Source organism: Mustela putorius, unplaced genomic scaffold, assembly GCF_011764305.1.
Source record: "Mustela putorius furo isolate JIRA1106 unplaced genomic scaffold, ASM1176430v1.1 tig00000145_pilon_pilon_pilon, whole genome shotgun sequence".
In the NCBI taxonomy this organism is placed as follows: domain Eukaryota; kingdom Metazoa; phylum Chordata; class Mammalia; order Carnivora; family Mustelidae; genus Mustela; species Mustela putorius.
In genome coordinates this window covers 5,248,286-5,266,751 of record NW_025421294.1, presented here as the reverse complement: position 1 = coordinate 5,266,751, position 18,466 = coordinate 5,248,286, and the positions used below count along the sequence as shown (strand labels likewise).

The 18,466-nt window shown below is 34.6% G+C and overlaps 1 protein-coding gene across 4 annotated transcripts in view; it reads right to left on the bottom strand.

The window, feature by feature from the left end:
- The window catches only part of ADAMTS6 (ADAM metallopeptidase with thrombospondin type 1 motif 6), a 304,096-nt gene that overhangs the window by 166,033 nt on the left and 119,597 nt on the right, over nucleotides 1-18,466 (bottom strand). For all 4 annotated transcript variants that reach the window (XR_006605319.1, XM_004764549.3, XM_004764548.3 and 1 more), the window contains 2 exons: nucleotides 4,355-4,398; nucleotides 217-322 (listed from right to left, as the gene is read on the bottom strand). Coding sequence is in view for 3 of the 4 variants with exons in the window: in XM_004764549.3 (XP_004764606.1) it covers nucleotides 217-322; nucleotides 4,355-4,398 (150 nt within the window). In the remaining variant the exon portion in view is untranslated. The remainder of the gene's footprint in view (nucleotides 1-216; nucleotides 323-4,354; nucleotides 4,399-18,466) is intronic.

Here is an 18,466-nt window from a genome sequence, read left to right as displayed (position 1 = left end):
TCTAAAAATATGGGTCACTGAATCAGAAAGATTATTTAACAAGTCTCTAGTTCTTAAGATGATTTATCCCAATACCCCAAATGATAACATTCTCTACTGAAATCAGACAAAAAGGCAGTAAAGCATGTTTGGGCACAGGCACTCTACACAGTAGTTATGAGTTGCTCAAAAGAGTGGAGTTCGAAAATTTATTTTGATTTTCTTAAACTCACTCACTTGTGACCAATCTCATGTGCAATGGTAAAAGCTGAACCCAGGCCAATGTCTTCATTAATGCTGCAGCTCCTTTCAGGCTCACACATTCCAGCCACAGAGGCCAAGCCTGAATAAACAGAAGGAGACACAAAGGGTCAAGCCAAGGTGTTTCAGTCTTAAAAAGCCCATAGTTATAAATGCCTGGATTCTTTTTAATAACCTCCATGCACAGAAGGAGCAGTTGGCAAAAGGTTAACTTTCTAGTCATTTGCAAAATCACTGGGGGGAGTTTCACTTTGCCGGCTAGACATTAATATTTTTTGAACTGCAGTCAGTGCTGGAAAATGTCTAGACTAGGGGTTAGATTTATAAATTTTACTTCTGGTAACTTGGGACCACCTAGTAACTTGAGCCAGAAGAGGGAATTCAAGAAAGCATTTCTATTTTAACATTCTTCAGGCTGTAGAAAGCAAAATATATCCACATTATTTTTCTAAAGAGATCTGTTTAAGTTTAGTGGATTCATAAAAATATACAAGCAACTTTTTAGTTACCAAAAAAAGGGAATCCCAAATGTTTTTTAATGACATTTTTTAATAAAAGCAAAAATGAATGATTCAAAAGAGAAAAATGAGAACTGTTAAAAATAGAAGGTTTTGCATTTTTTTAATCTTCTGAAAGAAGTCCTGATAGTGATGCAACAATTTATTTAGGTATTTTAATGGAAAGAAAGACATTTGCACAGTAAGTGGTTATCCCCTTTCCCATCCCCCTTCAACACATTAGATTTACTAATAAACCAAAACTACAGTGTTAATTCACTGATTCTAGTGAAATGTTATGTTCCTCCCTTGGGAATTTTAGCTTGTAAAAGCTTTCATATTTACTTGCAAATGAGTATCACGCCCTGTGAATTAGTACATGACTTTAAAACAGTACTCAGAAAAAAGAATTTTTGTGTGAAAAATGTCACGTGTTATAAGGAAACAGATGCCAAATTATACTTAACACATATAGGAATGAAAGTTATTTAAAAGAAATTGAAGAAAAAGTAGGAAAAACATTTTATATGTTACTAGTCTATTATCATTATCCAAATAATAATTATCTAACCACAAAAAGTGATTTGAGTCTAATTCAATGAATATTTACTGACTGCAGTAAGCAATGTTCCATGCTATGTATAATCTCCCAGTGACACTAACTTGGAACAGTAAAAGCTATTCAATTAATATTTTTACTGACAAGAAAGCTAAAGAAATTGTTTTTCTGTAACTTCTAATGTAAAATATGAACATAATAGCCACACTGGAACAGATTTGAGGTCTGTGCTAGATTTGCTAATAGACTGCTTTTCCTACTGTTTTATGTGGAAGGAGCAGGAGCTGGGGAAAGGGTTGATTTCTGCCTCTGAATTATTGTAAATACTAGTTTTATCCTTGTTGTGCCCTTTTATCTACTTAGAAGTCTTGGGACCTAAAGAAGAGGAAGTAAAAAGAGGGACTAGTTGGGGCAAAGTGACTTAAATTTTGGGGTAATTAAAGATATTTAATAAATGTTAGTTCTAAATTCCACTGAGAGAAAGTTGGGAGAGAAAGAATACCAAAAAAGTTTTTAGTAGATTATCTGGCTAAGCTATTGAGTTCAATATCATCCATGATATGGAAGAACAAAGCCACAGTGTTTGAATACTGTTTCTGTTTTGAGCTTTATGAAATTTGGTTAAAAAAGAATTACTAAAGAGTAATTATTGTTAAATTAACATTTCTTATATGTCACAAAATATATTATTCCATGGGTTAAATTTTTGTTTGTTGTTATTGTGACCGTTTGATATATACCATATGGTAATATTTTTAACAGAGAATTCTCAATGACTCCCCAAGGTGTATTTGCAAGCACAGATTTACATCTCTATCTGATATAAAATTAACTTAGTTGTTCTACTAAAAGAACAACTTCAGGAAGAACGTATTTGGAAAATAACTATTAGTTAAAAATACAGAGCTAAATGTTTACTGAAATAAAATAATTAAGACGCTAATCTATTTTCACAACCCCTACAACTTTCTCTATTCCTATAAAATTGAGGCTGTCAAAGTTCTTACGTGTGATTGTGTTAATAGGGGTTTAATTACTATTTGGGTCATTTAGATTTCCTCAGTTTGATGGCCACAGTTTGCACCCTTAAATCTACTTAGTTAGCCATGTTACAATTGGTCATCAAAGGTACTAAGCAGGATAATTTGCAAGTATTAGCATAAAAACCAATATGAAAGTTGCCAGAATGACCATCCAGAAAGAAAAAACCTGACCAATTCTGTACTGATGATGTATTTTTCACATATGAAAGTCTACATATGTATCTATACACAGTCATTCAGTTTTCACCATGAGATAGTATAAAAAACAATCCATAATGGTTTATAATTTGAAAAATAATTTATACTGAGCTTGAAAATGCATTGACATGTATCAAAGTATTAATGTATTGATTTTGGAAATTAATAAGCTATAAAATTGGGAAATATAATTGGGAAAGAAAGAGATGTATGGTAGAAGCATATCTTGAATCTACTTTGGTAAAAATAACAACATAAGTACAGGCAGTGTTATTACCAATGTCCTAATGAAGAATACATCTCAGTGCAAACAATCTACCTTCATAAAGCAGGATAGAATGGGTAGATATATACATATGTATTTCCTCAGAATATGTGTATATAGGGAAAATACAAACTCTAGCTTATACCTCCTTTGAAGCTTAGTGTCTATCGTATTTAAAGTTGATCAAGCACTTAGCAAATGCTTATAGATATTAAAAAATAACAGACAGGTTAAGTTAAACAGTATAATTTCCACAACAAATAATAATACCAGTACATTTTTAAAGTACTTCTTTATTAAACATCTTCATTTTCTTTTCCTTTAAGTGATTTTTATAATTTCCCTGTCACATAAGGGGAGATACTGCTCCTACTTCATAGATAAGAAATTGAGAAACAAAGACCTAAATAAAGTGGGAAAGATAATGCACTGAAAATGTCAAAGCCAGTTGATAGCTTCCAGTTTCCACTTCAGGGTCCTTTCCAAAGGATTGTATTGCTCTAGTTAACCTAAAAAACTAAATCTTTTTTATTTGAAATCTCTAAGCAGAGAAAGCTCTTTCTACATTATGCTTTTTAACCAGCAAACTTCTCTACCCTAAATACTGATCGTTGGCTAATTGGGATTTCTTCTTTAGACTTAAACCCTGAGGGAAATGGAATAGAAGAAGGCAGATAAAAATCAAGAGAAATTTTAATCTCTACAAAGAGGTTGATTTTTAATTTCCCCAGGAAATTGGGTAATACCTTTTCTCTCACCTCTACTTAAATTTGATCTTCCCAAAATTCTTATGAGGGGCATAGGAATAGATTTCAGAATTGTTCCTTTACAGACAAGAAAACAGACTTGTCATAGAGAAACTAGAAAATTCACCTTCAGGTGCTTAACTTTTGAGTCTGTAGCAAGTCTCTATGACACTAAAAAAATTACCTTAGGAAAAAAAAAAAAAGACCCTCCCATTCTTAAAAATAACTCTGGTTGCTTAACAACTTAGTCTACTTAAAAGCTATCATTTCCCCCCATTTGTATTTGCAGTTAACTTTTAACCAGAAGGAAGTTATGCTCTACAACAAAACGTGATGTTTTAAATTCTAGAATACTGCAGAAATGCTTTTTAAAAAACAAATATTTGGGAAGCACAAGAAAGATAATCCTGTCCTCTCTCTCTACTGCTGGCTGAAATATTTTACAATTTTTTTTTTATTGTTGCTCAGGTACTGAAAATTGCCAATGTCTTCATTTATAGGAATGTACTTGTTCCAAAAAATTGTACCAAGGTATATTAAGAACACAATGTCTCCCTTTTAAGTATACCCCCAATTTTCCCCCTTTCCTTTCCTAGCTTGATATTTTAGAATCATCTTCTAAGTTGTTTCTAGTCATCATTTTACTTGTTTCCTAGTAAGTGACATACCCACATGGGTCAGGTTTAACAATTTATAGGAGTAATTTCAGATGTGCCAGAAAGGAAAACGACCAAATTAATGATAAAAACTAGATCCACTGGACCAAAAAGACAATCTGGACTGTCCTCCCTTTGTAAAAAACTTACCCAATGTTCCACAGGGCTTATTTTTATAAGTGCAGATATCATATCTATAGAGGAGAAAAAAGAGAGATGAAATTTGTAATCTGATCAGATTTGTAAAGTATTTTCGTATATTCATCACATTTCTTTCTTAGAGCTCTGGGTTGTCAGACCACAATCAGTGCAATTATGAGCAGCCAGCTGGAGTGTGGGCATTTTCAGCACTCTGGGGGACACACTGGCTGCACTATACTCACAGCCTCTGGCTGCAAGCCAATGGGACACCTGCCAGTAAGAAAGAAAGGTTAAAGTGGATTTCTGTAATTGCAAGTTCCATAAAACCATCTACCATACTGTTTTGAAGCTAGAATAGCTTGTCTACAGATTGCTACTGCTTCTACAAAAAAGCAAATGGGTAGTTTCTTATCCCCTATCTCTGAACTTGATGGAATATTTTTTTTATTATACCACAGACTGTGTTTTATACTTCTGAGCTATAAGCACTATCTGGCATTCCTTCAACTTTAACACAGGTTCTTGTTTAAAAAAATTAGCACAATACAGGAATGGGAATAAAATTGGTACTACATTGCATACCAGAAATTTAGCATAGCTAAAATACAAATATTTTTACAGAATCTGCAAACAGCTAAACAATTAGCTCAATAGAAGCTTTCCTAATGTTGGCTAAACTTATGTTACATTGCATTACAACTCAATACAAAAGATGAAGTCCACAAGTAATGTTGTGTATTTAGAATATATTCCATTTTGAATGCTAAATCAGTATTGATTTGAAAACCTATTTTAAGCATTTTTATAATATTCTTGTAAACTAATCTTTAAAATAAAAAATATTCCTTTTCTAAAGTGAGAATAAAAAATAAATTTAAAAAGTCTGACCATTTTTATTTGGCTATGTTTTATGCTAGAAGTGAAAAGCTTTTCAGGTAAAATATGAAATTTCACATGCTACAGGAAAATCCCAGTTGTAAGTTCATTGATTGTATATAAATAATGGTTAGTACGCACTACTTGGGGAAGGGATTAATAATTAATCCCATTCTTGTTCACCAGATCAAAATGTATTGTCAAAAAACAAATATCACATCCAGCATACAACTGCACTGTTGAACTCATTAAAATCCCTGAAGATATCTTTTGCCTATTTTTAGAGTTTCAAACTCTTCATCTTTTACACTTTACATTTGGGGAAAGGGATTTCTCCTCTTGCATAGCTTTCTCTTCTGAGCATTCACATACTCATCTCCCTCTTGGCTTTTAATTCGCAAACCACAGAATAGCAATACCTGGTACATTCTTGAATGTAAGTGATAGAAAAAGTACTTGGTATATTTACCAAACCACCAGAAAATATATTATGGGTGTCACAAAATCAATTTATACTGTATAATGCCTACGATGTTAAGAAGACACAATCCACCTCAGGAGAGTGTAAACAGACTTTTCATGGGTAATGCAGATATAAATGTCTAAATGGAATCTATATCGAAATTCTCAAATTCCATATATGCTTTTTCCTAAAACGGATCTGCCTGAGAATGCAAGCACTTGCAAGCCACCAGCCTCCCTTTACTCTTTTGCTTTTCACAACTGCCCTCTTTCTACTTTACAAAAAAGAAAGCTTATTTCTCACCCATCCCAAACATCGTTATGGTGCACTGCCTCCTGGGTGTAAAGGTCTCCAGAATGTAAGCAAAGAGATAATTCAAGAATGCATTGATCCTGGGGTCAATCCTTTTGAACAAAGCAAGAAAAACGAAAGGGGATGATGCTTATTTTATCCTGGCAAGACTGTCTTTCTGTCAGTCCTTCTGACTGCTTACAAATCAATCTATACAGCTATCTCACAATTAGAATTCAGAAGTGAAATGGTTTTCATGGAGTGTATTAATATGTTTATTTGATCTAAAAAATGAAGTCAGTTTTGTTATTGATTGTCAAGTCTGACGTGGCTAAGTAGTTTGGCAATAAGCATTGATTTAGCCCATGGATTATATGGTGAACATTTTTCATGATTCAAGGAAATAGACAACTCCAAAGTTTTGAGAAAATGTATTTAAAATATACATACAATGTATATTTTTAACTATAATCTCTGTTAACTATTTAAATTTATTTTAAAGTGTTTTTGATAGCAACTTTAAAATGTGAAAGTTGTGTGTCAATTTTCCAAATTATTTTAGGAGGTAAACTTGGCAAAAACTTTGAAGATCATAGGCAAATACAACTTATATTTCCCCCTCACAGCAGTCTTTTCTCACTGCTTTCATTTTACATACACCTTTTATGTTATACTCATGATGAACATTATTTCATACTATCATGACTGCTCAAAATACTTATATAAAAGCTTAAGTCATCAACAAATAATGCAAGTTAAAGCATCTTAGACTAAGATCATTGTATTTGCTTTTTCTTCAACTTTTCCTAATCCTCTAACATATCTATAGAATTCTCTGTAAGATACTAAATAAAACAGAGATATGTCAGTTCCTTGTGGCCTTTGCATTCAATTCACACTGTATCCTTCCCTAATCTATATTCACCAAGAGAAATTATGATTTATGTATTTCCATTAATACCAAGTAGATTTTAAATATTTAGCCAGATGAAAAAGAAAAGTAAAGGCAATCTAGGTAAAGAATGGAATAATCAAAGGGAGAGAATCTGGAAAGAGCATGGCATATGCAGGGAACTATGAGAAGTCCAGAGAGGCTGAAACACTGTATGTATAGAATAAAACATTGAAAAATGAGTGTAGAGAGTTCTTGTTGGGAGGACAGATTATTATGTTCCTTGAATACCAAACCAGATTTTTTTTTTCTGTAGAAAAAAAAAAAGTAGTTTGCATACTAGGACAGTCTTTTTTTTTTTTTAATATTTATATAAATGCATATACAGATTGATTTTCTATATAGATGAAAATCTGGGAGGGTAACAGTGAGTATCTAAAGAAACAATGGGAGAGTAGGGAAATTATAGTTATTTTTACTCTGTTAGGGGTGCCTGGGTGGCTTGGTCAGTTAAGCATTCAATTCTGGATTTCTGCTCAGGTCATGATAGCAGTATCCTGTGACTGAGCCCACACCAGGCTCCACACATGGCAGGGAGTCTGCTTGAGATTCTCTCTCTCTCCTTCTCCCTCTGCTCCCCCACTTCTCTCTCTCTCTAAGGGATAAATAAATCTTTTTTTTTTTAAATAATGATTTTTACTCTGTTATAGACAATTCTGTACAGCTAACATTTAATCAGAAGGTGTTTCAGCTTTGCCTGTCTCTAATGAGCAACACAAGAGATAATTGAAAATAAATTTCATGAATATTATTTAAATGTTGAAAAAGATGTTTTTCAATGAAGAAAAAAGATTAGTGATGTTTCAAATCTGTAGATTGATCAAAATATTTCAGAAACACTACCCCATCTTCATGAACATGTACAAGAGTGCAACAAACTTTGTAAGTTGTACATTTATATAAAGCATCTGAAATTGGTGTTGTGTGTGCACTCACTGCTTTGAAGGATTATGGTGCCAGATGACAAATATAAGGGTAGTAGAATTCTTGTCCCTAAAATATGTTTATATTTTATATATAAGCACATTTTTATATTTCATATTTTATATATTAGTGCATTTTTGTATTTTATATATGAATGCATTATTCATGCAAAGTGCTATCAAAGTATCCTAAATAACAGCTGGAATGTGATGAAGCTTATAAAACAGAAGTATCAACTATTTTGTAACTCCTTGTCTGTTTAGTAAGTATTTGTATGCTCAGTGGTATTTGATCTAAAACTTCCCTTCATTATAACTGATAACAACACTCTCTCACCAAACCCAAAGTTTGCCTGACCATATAAACTTAGGTCAAGTTTGAAACAATAGAAACCCTGACTGATGAAGGGAAGAGGTGATATAGTAATAAAAAAAATAACTTATATGTTGCTATATCCACCATGATACATACTTTTTAAAGAGTTTTCTTCTTTAGGTTATTATTATAATTATGAGCAGAAAGAAGACTTCAGCCATGGATTAAAAACAGTACACAGTTTTAGCCATGAATTATATAATATAGAATAAAATTGTTTTTATATCAAAATCAGGAATGATAAATCTAAAAGACTTAAGTTTCTGGGGCACCTGGGTGGCTCAGTTGGTTAAGTGTGTACCTTCTGCTCAGGTCATGATCCCAGCATCCTGGGATCCAGCCCACATCAGGCTTCTTGCTCAGCAGGAAGCCTGCTTCTCCCTCTCTCATTCCCCCTGCTTGTGTTCCCTCTCTCTCTGTCAAATAAATAAATAAAATATCTAATAAAATAAAATAAAATAAAAGACCTAAGTTTCTGAGGTGCACCTGGGTGGCTCAGGCGGTTAAGCGTCCGACCTTTTATTTCATCTCAGGTCATGATCTCATGGGTGGTGAGATAGAACACTGTATCAGGCTCCTTGCTCAGCACAGAATCTGCTTCTCCCTCACCTTCCCCTTCTGCTCCTCCCCCACCACCCAGCTCACTTGCATGTGCTCTCTCAAAAAAATGAATGAATAAAATCTTAGAAAATAATTTAAAAATTGGGGCACCTGGGTGGCTCAGACCATTTGGCCTTTGCCTTTGGCTCAGGTCATGATCTCAGGCTCCTGGGATTGAGCCCCACATCGGGCTCTCTACTCAGCAAGGGAGCCTGTTTTCTCCTCCTTTCTCTCTGCCTGCCTCTCTGCCTACTTGTGATCTCTATCAAATAAATAAATAAAATCTTTAAAAAAAAAAAGGAGAGAATAAATAAAATAAAAGACCTAAGTTTCCACTCAAGGTAAAATTCCTTAACTATATTGAATTTCCATTTCTATATAGAATTGATTAATAGAACTCTTTTCTATACCTTGATGTATGTGTTTGCTCTACATTGTGTTACCTGTTCATAACAAAATGTTTAGCATAAGTTCAGATTAATCATTTGAGACATTAAAAAGAAAGTTGAAAATTGCATTATTTCAGTGACTTTCATATTTTCATAAACTTATGATTCTTCTACATTACCTTTTTAAATTTCTTCTGTGTGTGTTATGTCTTATTCCACCCATTCACTCTTTTTCCTTCTTTTTCATGTATAAATTTCTGATTCTTTCCTTTCCTACAACCTACTCTGCTATCAGCCTCACACTTCTATAGATAAAAAGATTCTTGGAAAGTTATCTAATCCAAGCTATACTATACTTAAACTATGATTTTTCAAATTAGGCCAAGTATGAACCAGCTTATTTCATTCTCCTCAAATCTTATCTTTAAACACCATTTTCAACACTATGTAATGGTAATTCTCACAAACTTTTCCCTCAACCCCTTTCTTTCTCCTGAATGTCTCATTTTTATCTTGTATCACATTAACTCTGTATCTTATCAACTCTTCTCTGACATGCTATGGTTTTGCCTTATTTTCCTCCAAACTAGAGTCACCTCAGGAAAAACTACAAAGACAAACAACGCAAGGAATCTGTTTTATAACAAAGATGTAACTGGAGTGCTTTTTAAGACAGCTTGCCATACAAAATGAAGAAATGAGGGGCTGAGGAAAAGAAAAGGAGCTCCTAATAGCCTACTCTCAGCTCTCAGCACCCTTTAAACAAATCAATCTTTACCAAATCTTGACCAACAAAGTTATAGCAGGAGCCCCTAAACTTATAGGCGAGTCTAAAAATTACAGTGGAGTTCTAAAAAGGGACTAGAAAGCCAAAATAGAATTAGAAAATGTTCTCCAAATTCTGAATTCAGATAGAAAAATATCATTGGGCACTTGTTTCCTTCTCATGAAAGAATAATAAAGTTCTCAGGGAAGATGGAAAAGAACTAAGAAACTTGATTTTTGGGGGGTCTACAAAAAGCCAGGTACCTGAAGGAAAGCAAGGTTCTGCTTTTGGATGAAGAATTGAATGCATACATTGTCATTTCCATAACCTATGTTCATAAGGGAGGACTGATTGAGCAAGACCAACACCAGAGAGGTTGGCTAAATATCTGTTACTGTAACACCGGAATACTTTTCTGCTGCAGATACTTTCAACTCTTCAATTTCCTAATAACTTTTGACCAGGCATGGCTATCAGAAGAAATTGACCAAAACATATGGTTAAGTTCCATTTTAAGGTCTGCAAAGTATAGCACTACCTTACAATGATGAAATACCTGGATGAGTTCTTAAAACCTGTTTCCAAAAACCACATTCCATTCTTATGTAAGAGAAATACTCATTGCAAAGAAGCATTCCTTTCAATGATTTAGGTTTGAAAATGGAATGAATCAAAATCTAAACTCTGAGACTCATTTGTTTAATACAGAGCCATGGACCGATTTCCAAATAAAATGTCCTATGTACCATGCTGTTTCATTTAGTTCTAAGTATAGTGGCCAAGACCAAGTGATAACGACACAGCACTACTCTGCTTTCTTTACATGCACTGACGGACTAGCATTATAAAACTGACTGCAGTACAAAGACAACTGTAGTAAAATCATGAGGAGAAAACATGATTTCAACTAAACATAGGCAAGAATGTATAACACTCTTTATGATAAATAAAAAAGATTTTAAGACTACGCATCCTAGTTTAGGCTGCTATTACAGAATACCATGGACTAGATGGCTTAAATGACAGACACCTATTTCTCACAGTTCTGAAGGCTGGGAAGTCCAAGATCAAGGTGCCAGCAGTTTGGGTGTTTGGTGAGACCCCGCTGCCTAGCTTGTAGAGAGTAGACCTCTCCTTGGTGCTCATAAGGTCGCTCACTGGTGCTTGCTCATGAAGACAAAAAAAACCTCTGGTGTCTCTTCCTCTTCTAATAAGGGCACTAATTCCATCATGAGGGGCCCACCCTCATAACTTCATCTCAACCCAATTACCTCTGAAAGGCGCAACTCCAAATACCAACACACTGGGGATTAAGACATTAACACTGGAATTTAGCAGGAGGGAAAACATTCAGTTCATAACATTTTATCCCTACCACACCTTGCAAACTCATGACTTTCTCACATAAAAAAGTACATTCATTTCCTCTCAACAGGCCCAAAGTCTTAACTCATTCCACATTAACTCTAAAGTCCAGAGTTTCATCTATCATCTAAATCAGATATGGGTGAGAGACTAGGTACACTTCATTCCGAGGCAAAACTCCTTTTCAGCTATGAATCTTTGAAATCAGAAAAGCTACGTGTTGCCAAAACATAATGGTGGGATAGTCATAGGAATGATGTTCGCATTCTAAAAGGAAGAAATCAGAAGAAAGAAAGAGGTAATGGGTCCCAAGTAAGATTCCAAGTAGAGTTCCAAAACTTACCATAGGAAGTAGCATTAGACTTAAGGCTTGAGAATAATTAAGACTTGAGATCCGCTCTCTGCACCCAAGTGGGGTGGTGGCAGCATCCCTGGTTTCACATCCACGGCCCCACCCCTTCAGCGTAGCAGAGTGCTGCTCACAAGTCTCTCTGTAAGAGCACCACCCACTCTACTCTGCATGAAGGCCTTCCTATGCAGCTCTGCAGGTAAATGCTCCTGAATTCTGAAACCAAGATGGAAGCAGTCTTGCCACCTAGGCTATGCTGTAGTATGAGCACCAGCCCAGATGATCTCTGAAATGTCTTTGGGGTCCTTCTGCCCTTTTCTCGAAGAATCAGTAACACATGTGCACAGCTTTCTTTGGTTCTGCCATATTTTCTCAGTTTCTTTTAGTCCCAGCTGGCAGTGTGTTTCCTGGTGTAATTGCATCTCTATTGCTATCTCTGTTGAGATGGATGATTACTCTGTTGAGATAGATGATCACTCACAGCCACACTAACCTCCTTATCAAATGGTCAGTAAGCCATACTTTAGTCTTTTCTTCTCAACATGCTTACTCAATTTGTGCATTAGGCACAGGCTGAAAACTTTCCAAATCTTTAGGTCCCAGATCCTTTTTGCTTAGCAAGTCCTTCTTTAATTCACTTTTCTTTTTGCATTTTACTGTAAACATTTAGGAAGAACAAACCTACTCTTTGAATACTCTGATCAGACACCTCCTCAGCTAAATACCCAATGTCATCACCCACAAGTCCCACCTTTCACAAAACACTAGAACACGAACATAATTCAGCTAAGTTCTTTACTACTTGATAACAAAGATCACCTTTTTTCCATTGTCTAATAGCATATGCCTCATTTCTGACCCAGACATCACCAAAATGGCCTTCATCATTCACATTTCTACCAACAGTCTGCTCATAATTATTTGTGTATTCTCGAGGATGAAAGCTCCCTTTACAACTCTCTTCACTTCTTCCAGAATTCTCACCAGAATTGCCTTTAAAAGTCCCTTCATGGCAATCTTGGTTTCTTTTATCATGCACTGCAACTACTCATTACCTAACTCTAAAGCTTCCATATTTTTAGGTATTTGTTATAGCAGCACCCCACTTCTCACTACCAATTACTGAAATAGTTACCTTGGGCTGCTAAAACAAAACAGCATAGACTAGATAGCTTAGACAGCAAGTGTTTATTTCTTATAGATCTGGATGTTGGCAGATGTTTTGCCTGGTGAGAACTCTCTTCCTAACTTTCAGACAGCTACTTTCTTGCTATATCCTCACCTGGTGGAGAAAGAGAGGTCTCAAGGGTCTTACTCTCTCTCTCTCTCTCTTTTTTTTTTAAAGATTTTATTTATTTATTTGACAGACAGAAATCACAAGTAGGCAGACAGGCAGGGAGAGAGACAGACAAGGAAGCAGGCTCCCTGCTGAACAGAGAGCCCAGATCCCAGGACCCTGGGATCATGACCTGAGCCGAAAGCAGAGGCTTTAACCCACTGAGCCACACCGGCGCCCAGGTCTTACCCTCTTTTTATAAGCACTCTAATCTCACCATGTGGGTTCCACTGTCATGATCTCATTCAAATCTAATCCCCTAGTAAAGGCCCACTTCCTAAAAACTTCACATTGAGGGTTAAGGTTTCTGCATATGAATTTTAGGGGAACACAAACATTCAGTCCATACTACCACTAAATTTTCATTTTTGTTTTTTTTTTTAAGTATGTTCTACACACAGTGTGGGGCTTGAACACACAATCCCAAGAGTTGCATGCTCTATGGATTGAGCCAGCCAGGTGCCCCCATAACACCACTTTAAATAAACAGATAATTTGGTTTATGTACCTTGTTTCACAGGTTGTATCTTTGATAATATTTATCTCTTTATCTAAATGACATGAAATATCTCAAGAAAGTTACTTGCTGATATTTCTGAATGCCTAAAACCTAAGACCAGTAATATGTATACTATTGGATTAAGTGACATATTTATTGTTATTATTTTTATGTGAATATCTTACACAGTAGTTCTCAAAGATGTGCCAGGATTATTTGCCTAATAAATATTAGGTAATTTTAGCTACTAATTTCTATGATAAGTCAGAGGATACTACCGTTTTTTGCTCACAGAGCAGTTAAATATTTACCATTAGTTTAAGAAAATGTCTCTGGCTATTTACATTAGAATATGAGTTTTCCATTCATTCTAATAGGGTGTTTCCATGGGGAAGCACAGAGATGACTAACTGTGAATGCCTTTTGCTTTTGCAAAATTGTCCCCAAACCATTGCAAAATGTTGATCTAGCTGACAAGACTGAGATTTTTCATATCTAAATTATTAAAACCTACCAGGACAGGATTCTCACTCCTTTGTAATCATGGATAGTCTCAATTGAATGGATTATCATAACTGTCTTCTGGTCCTTTTCTCATTACTATCTCCAGACTATTCCATTTTTGATGAACTAACTTTCTCTCTCTGATTGTCTTGTCACTAAATCATGATATATTTATTTATGATGAATAAATTGTTATTATACTTCTACACATTCACAAAAGTGGCATATTACATTTTTGGAATCCTGTCTTTTAATTACCAATATATTTTGAACACCATTCCAGATGCAGTAAAGGAGGTAAAAGTTATTTGTATAAACTGGCCTTATATTGTACATAATATAAAATGGACTGATCAATCAATTAATTCCAGGGAAAAACTAAATTTACCTCATTAATAAATACCACCCTGAAAGATAACTTTCTTTTGTAGGGAGTAAATAACAAGAATCCCATTATTTCTTTGTAGCTGCATGAAGAAACACAGCATATATTTTTAATATTAAAATATTTGTAGCCATTACAGCACCTAGAACAAAATGGATAAAATTTTTTAATAAAAATAGTTGGTTTTCTAAAAAATAAAGTAAGAGGGTGCTCTTTTTTTTTTTTTAAATAAACATACAACGTATTATTAGCCCCAGGGGTATAGGTCTATGAATCACCAGGTTTACACACTTCACAGCACTCACCATAGCATATACCCTCCCCAATGTCCATAACCCCACCATCCTCTCTCTCCCCCCTTCCCCCCAGCAACCCTCAGTTTGTTTTGTGAGACTGAGAGTCTCTTATGGTTTGTCTCCCTCCTGATCCCATCTTGTTTCATTTATTCTTTTCCTACCCCTCAAACCCCACACACAGCATCTCCACTTTCTCATATCAGGGAGATCATATGATCGTTGTCTTTCTCCAATTGACTTATTTCGCTCAGCATAATACTCTCTAGTTCCATCCACATCATCGCAAATGGCAAGATTTCATTTCTTTTGATGGCTGCATAGTATTCCAAATATATATATATATATATATATATATATATATATATATATATATCACATCTTCTTTATCCATTCATCTGTTGATGGACATCTAGGTTCTTTCCACAGTTTGGCTATTGTGGACATTGCTGCTATAAACATTCGGGTGCACATGCCCCTTTGGATCACTACATTTGTATCTTTAGGATAAATACCCACTAGTGCAATTGCTGGGTCATAAAATAGCTCTATTTTCAACTTTTTGAGGATTCTCCATGTTGTTTTCTAGAGTGGTTGCATCAGCTTGCATTAACAGGGTGCTCTTTGCTTAGAAAACAAACTAACTCCTTATAAAAAATACAAGTTCCTCTAGTTTTGAGAAAAAATTATATTTTATATCAACATAAAAATATAAATTCTTCTAGTATTAAGAAAAAATTATATTTGACATCAAGATATAATGGAAATGCTTTATAAACAATGAAAAATTATCAGTCCATTTTATAATATTTAAAAGGCAAGGCCAGTTTATACAAATAATGTTACACCCTTTACTACATCTAAATTTATTTTCTTTCTAAATTTTTTACTACATCATCTTTTTAGTTTTACAGAACATGGTAGACCACAACAGATCCTTGCCTCAAAATAAAGTACACAGCTTATTTTGTCTCCTTCCTCAAAAACCTCAAAACCAAAGAAGTTATTTAAAGCAAAAAAGGAAAAGCATAATACACATGCAAAACATTGCTCAATAGGAAGAAAAATGTTTCTATTGTGAGTATATGTGTCTTTTAATTCAACCACAAGCAACCAATAGTTTAGTTCTGTTAGGCAGTACTTTGGTTGTCAATTTGCAGGGATAAAAAATTTTTACTTATGGTCAGGCACAGTATTGAACAACATTGATTTTAAAAGCTTGACTACATTTTTAAAATGCTTATGAAAGGGTTACTCCTAGAAAAAACATCACCACAGTATTTTATCTTCTGTATATGTGTATATAACAGTTAAAATCTAAAACAAAAATATATTTAAAACTTCAATATCACTTCTCTTTTTTTATTTTTACCATCAAACCAATTAATAAACAACAGCTGTCCTCTGTCTTCTAATGCATGGTACAGTAACAATAAAGTAGGGAAAGAGGCCATATTGACTATCCTTCTGATTTAATGAAACACCAAACTACAGACTTATTAACAGAACTGAGTATAACTCAAATTACTTTACTTCTGTCAAGATAACTAGACACATTTACCATAAGGGTTGATCATAAAGTCAGAATTTCTTGATGAACTGTTGATATTCCTTAGTCAGAAAAAAAAAAAAAGAAAGAAAGAAAGAAAGAAAATGAGCTATTAGAACAATAAATACTTCAAATGCTCTGTGAGCAGTCTGATGTCATCAGTAAGGATCTACAGTGTAACAAAAAATTTCACATGTCCTATAGTCACTTATTCTAATATTCTAAATGTAAAGTTCAGTTCATATTTAATCCAAATCCTTCATTCTGCTGGTTAAATTGATTTCTTTTTGTTTGACCTTCAGTGAAGATTGAGAACATCTGGTCTCCATCCTTTATGCATAAGTTAAATACCTCTAAATCTTCTCTTCTCTGGAATAATAATAATCCCTGCTACTTAAAAACTTTTCTTTTCGGTTTCTCTTTCAACTCTTTAATCATCTTTGTGGTCCTCCCCTGAACTTTCTCCAAGTTCTCCACGTCCTTCCTTAGTGGTAGAGCCCAAAACTAGAAACAATGCTCTCATGAGGGCCTGACCAGTGGCAAGTACTATGGAATAACCTCAAGTTTCCTGCATTCTTCATTCTTATTTATGTGACCTTGTATTGTGTTTGCTTTCATCACAACACTGTTAACATTAGTATTTTAGCTCATGCTAATCTTGTTATTCCTTTACTACTAAGGGATTTTCCAACTTTATTTAAACACTGTTATCCATCCTTTGGATTTTATGCTATTTTTCCTCTTCAACCATAATGCTTTATATTTGTCCCCAGTTACATTTCATTATCCTAGTTTCTATTCAATATTCTAATTTGTTTAGTCTAACATTACTGTCTACAATGATATAAGGCACTGATGCCTCTTATCCCATTTCTAATTTCACCTGCCACTAATTTACTAAGAATATTACAACATTTAATCATTACCTGTCTACAAGAGGGGTTTAAGTGTTCAAAAACCTTGGGTGCCAGAATACATCATCCTCTGACAAAACTATGCTTGTGTAGACCTTGTTACATTTGTTCCCTCACCTTCAGGTCCCAGCCCAACACTAACTGTCTCAAGGACTAGAGGATAGAAGGTGTGTAAAACAAAAATGCTTCCATAACTTCATTAAGTCTCAGAGACTTTAAAATTTTTTTAAAGATTTTATTTATTTATTTGAGATAGAGAGAGAGCATGAGCAGGGGGAGGGGCAAAGGGAGAGGGACAGGCAGACTCCCTGTTGAGCACAGTCTGATACCCTAAAATCATGACCTGAGCCAAAGTCAGATGCTTAACCGCGTATGCCACCCAGGTACCCCGAGACTTTAAAATATAAAATTTCCCAATATATTGATGAGTTTCTTTTACAGAAAACAATGACAAGTGTGGACATATTATAACTATTTGGGTTACCTTGCCATGTGAGACCTTCTATTCTGTCATTAACTGAACAAGACTTATTTGAATATGTTTACTGATAAATATTTTTTTAAAGGCACTTTTGTAATGACCTTATTGCATGTGGAGCTATGTCAGATAAAATAACAACAACAACAAAAAATTAAACTGACTTAGGTTTCTACTGCATAGGAGCTAGGTATTTTAAAAATTTACTAACATGGAAGCAAAGATAGCCAGATAAAATCCATCAAGTCATCTATTGCTATCACACAGACATGAATCACATGGAGAAAGTACACTGAAGAGATGGAAGACAAGGATCACTACTTAATTGACGTGAAGAAGAAAAGTAATCATGGTGTTTTATGCTCCATCTGAACAAAGCTGTTTCAAACTTATAAAAATAGCTTGTGAGCACTAACGCTGTCCCCTACAAAGTATACAACAAAAGACATTTATAAGTGATAAAACAAGAAACAAAGGTTAATTTACTGTTTAACGTTCAAATGGTAAACAAAAGAAGAATCAAAAATGACTAAATATATTAGGAAGATAGGTGTCCAGTCAGTAAAATCGGGACGCCTGGGTGGCTCAGTGAGTTAAGCCTCTGCCTTCAGCTCAGGTCATGATCGCAGTGTCCTGGGATGAAGCCCCACATCAGACTTCTCGCTCAGCGGGAAGCCTGCTTTTCCCTCTGCGTACCAATCCCCCTGCGTGTGCTCTCTCTCTCTCACTCAATCTTTCCCTCTCTGACAAATAAATAAAATCTTAAAAAAAAAAAGTAAAATTATTATCTATAAGAGAAACAAATAAAAGAGA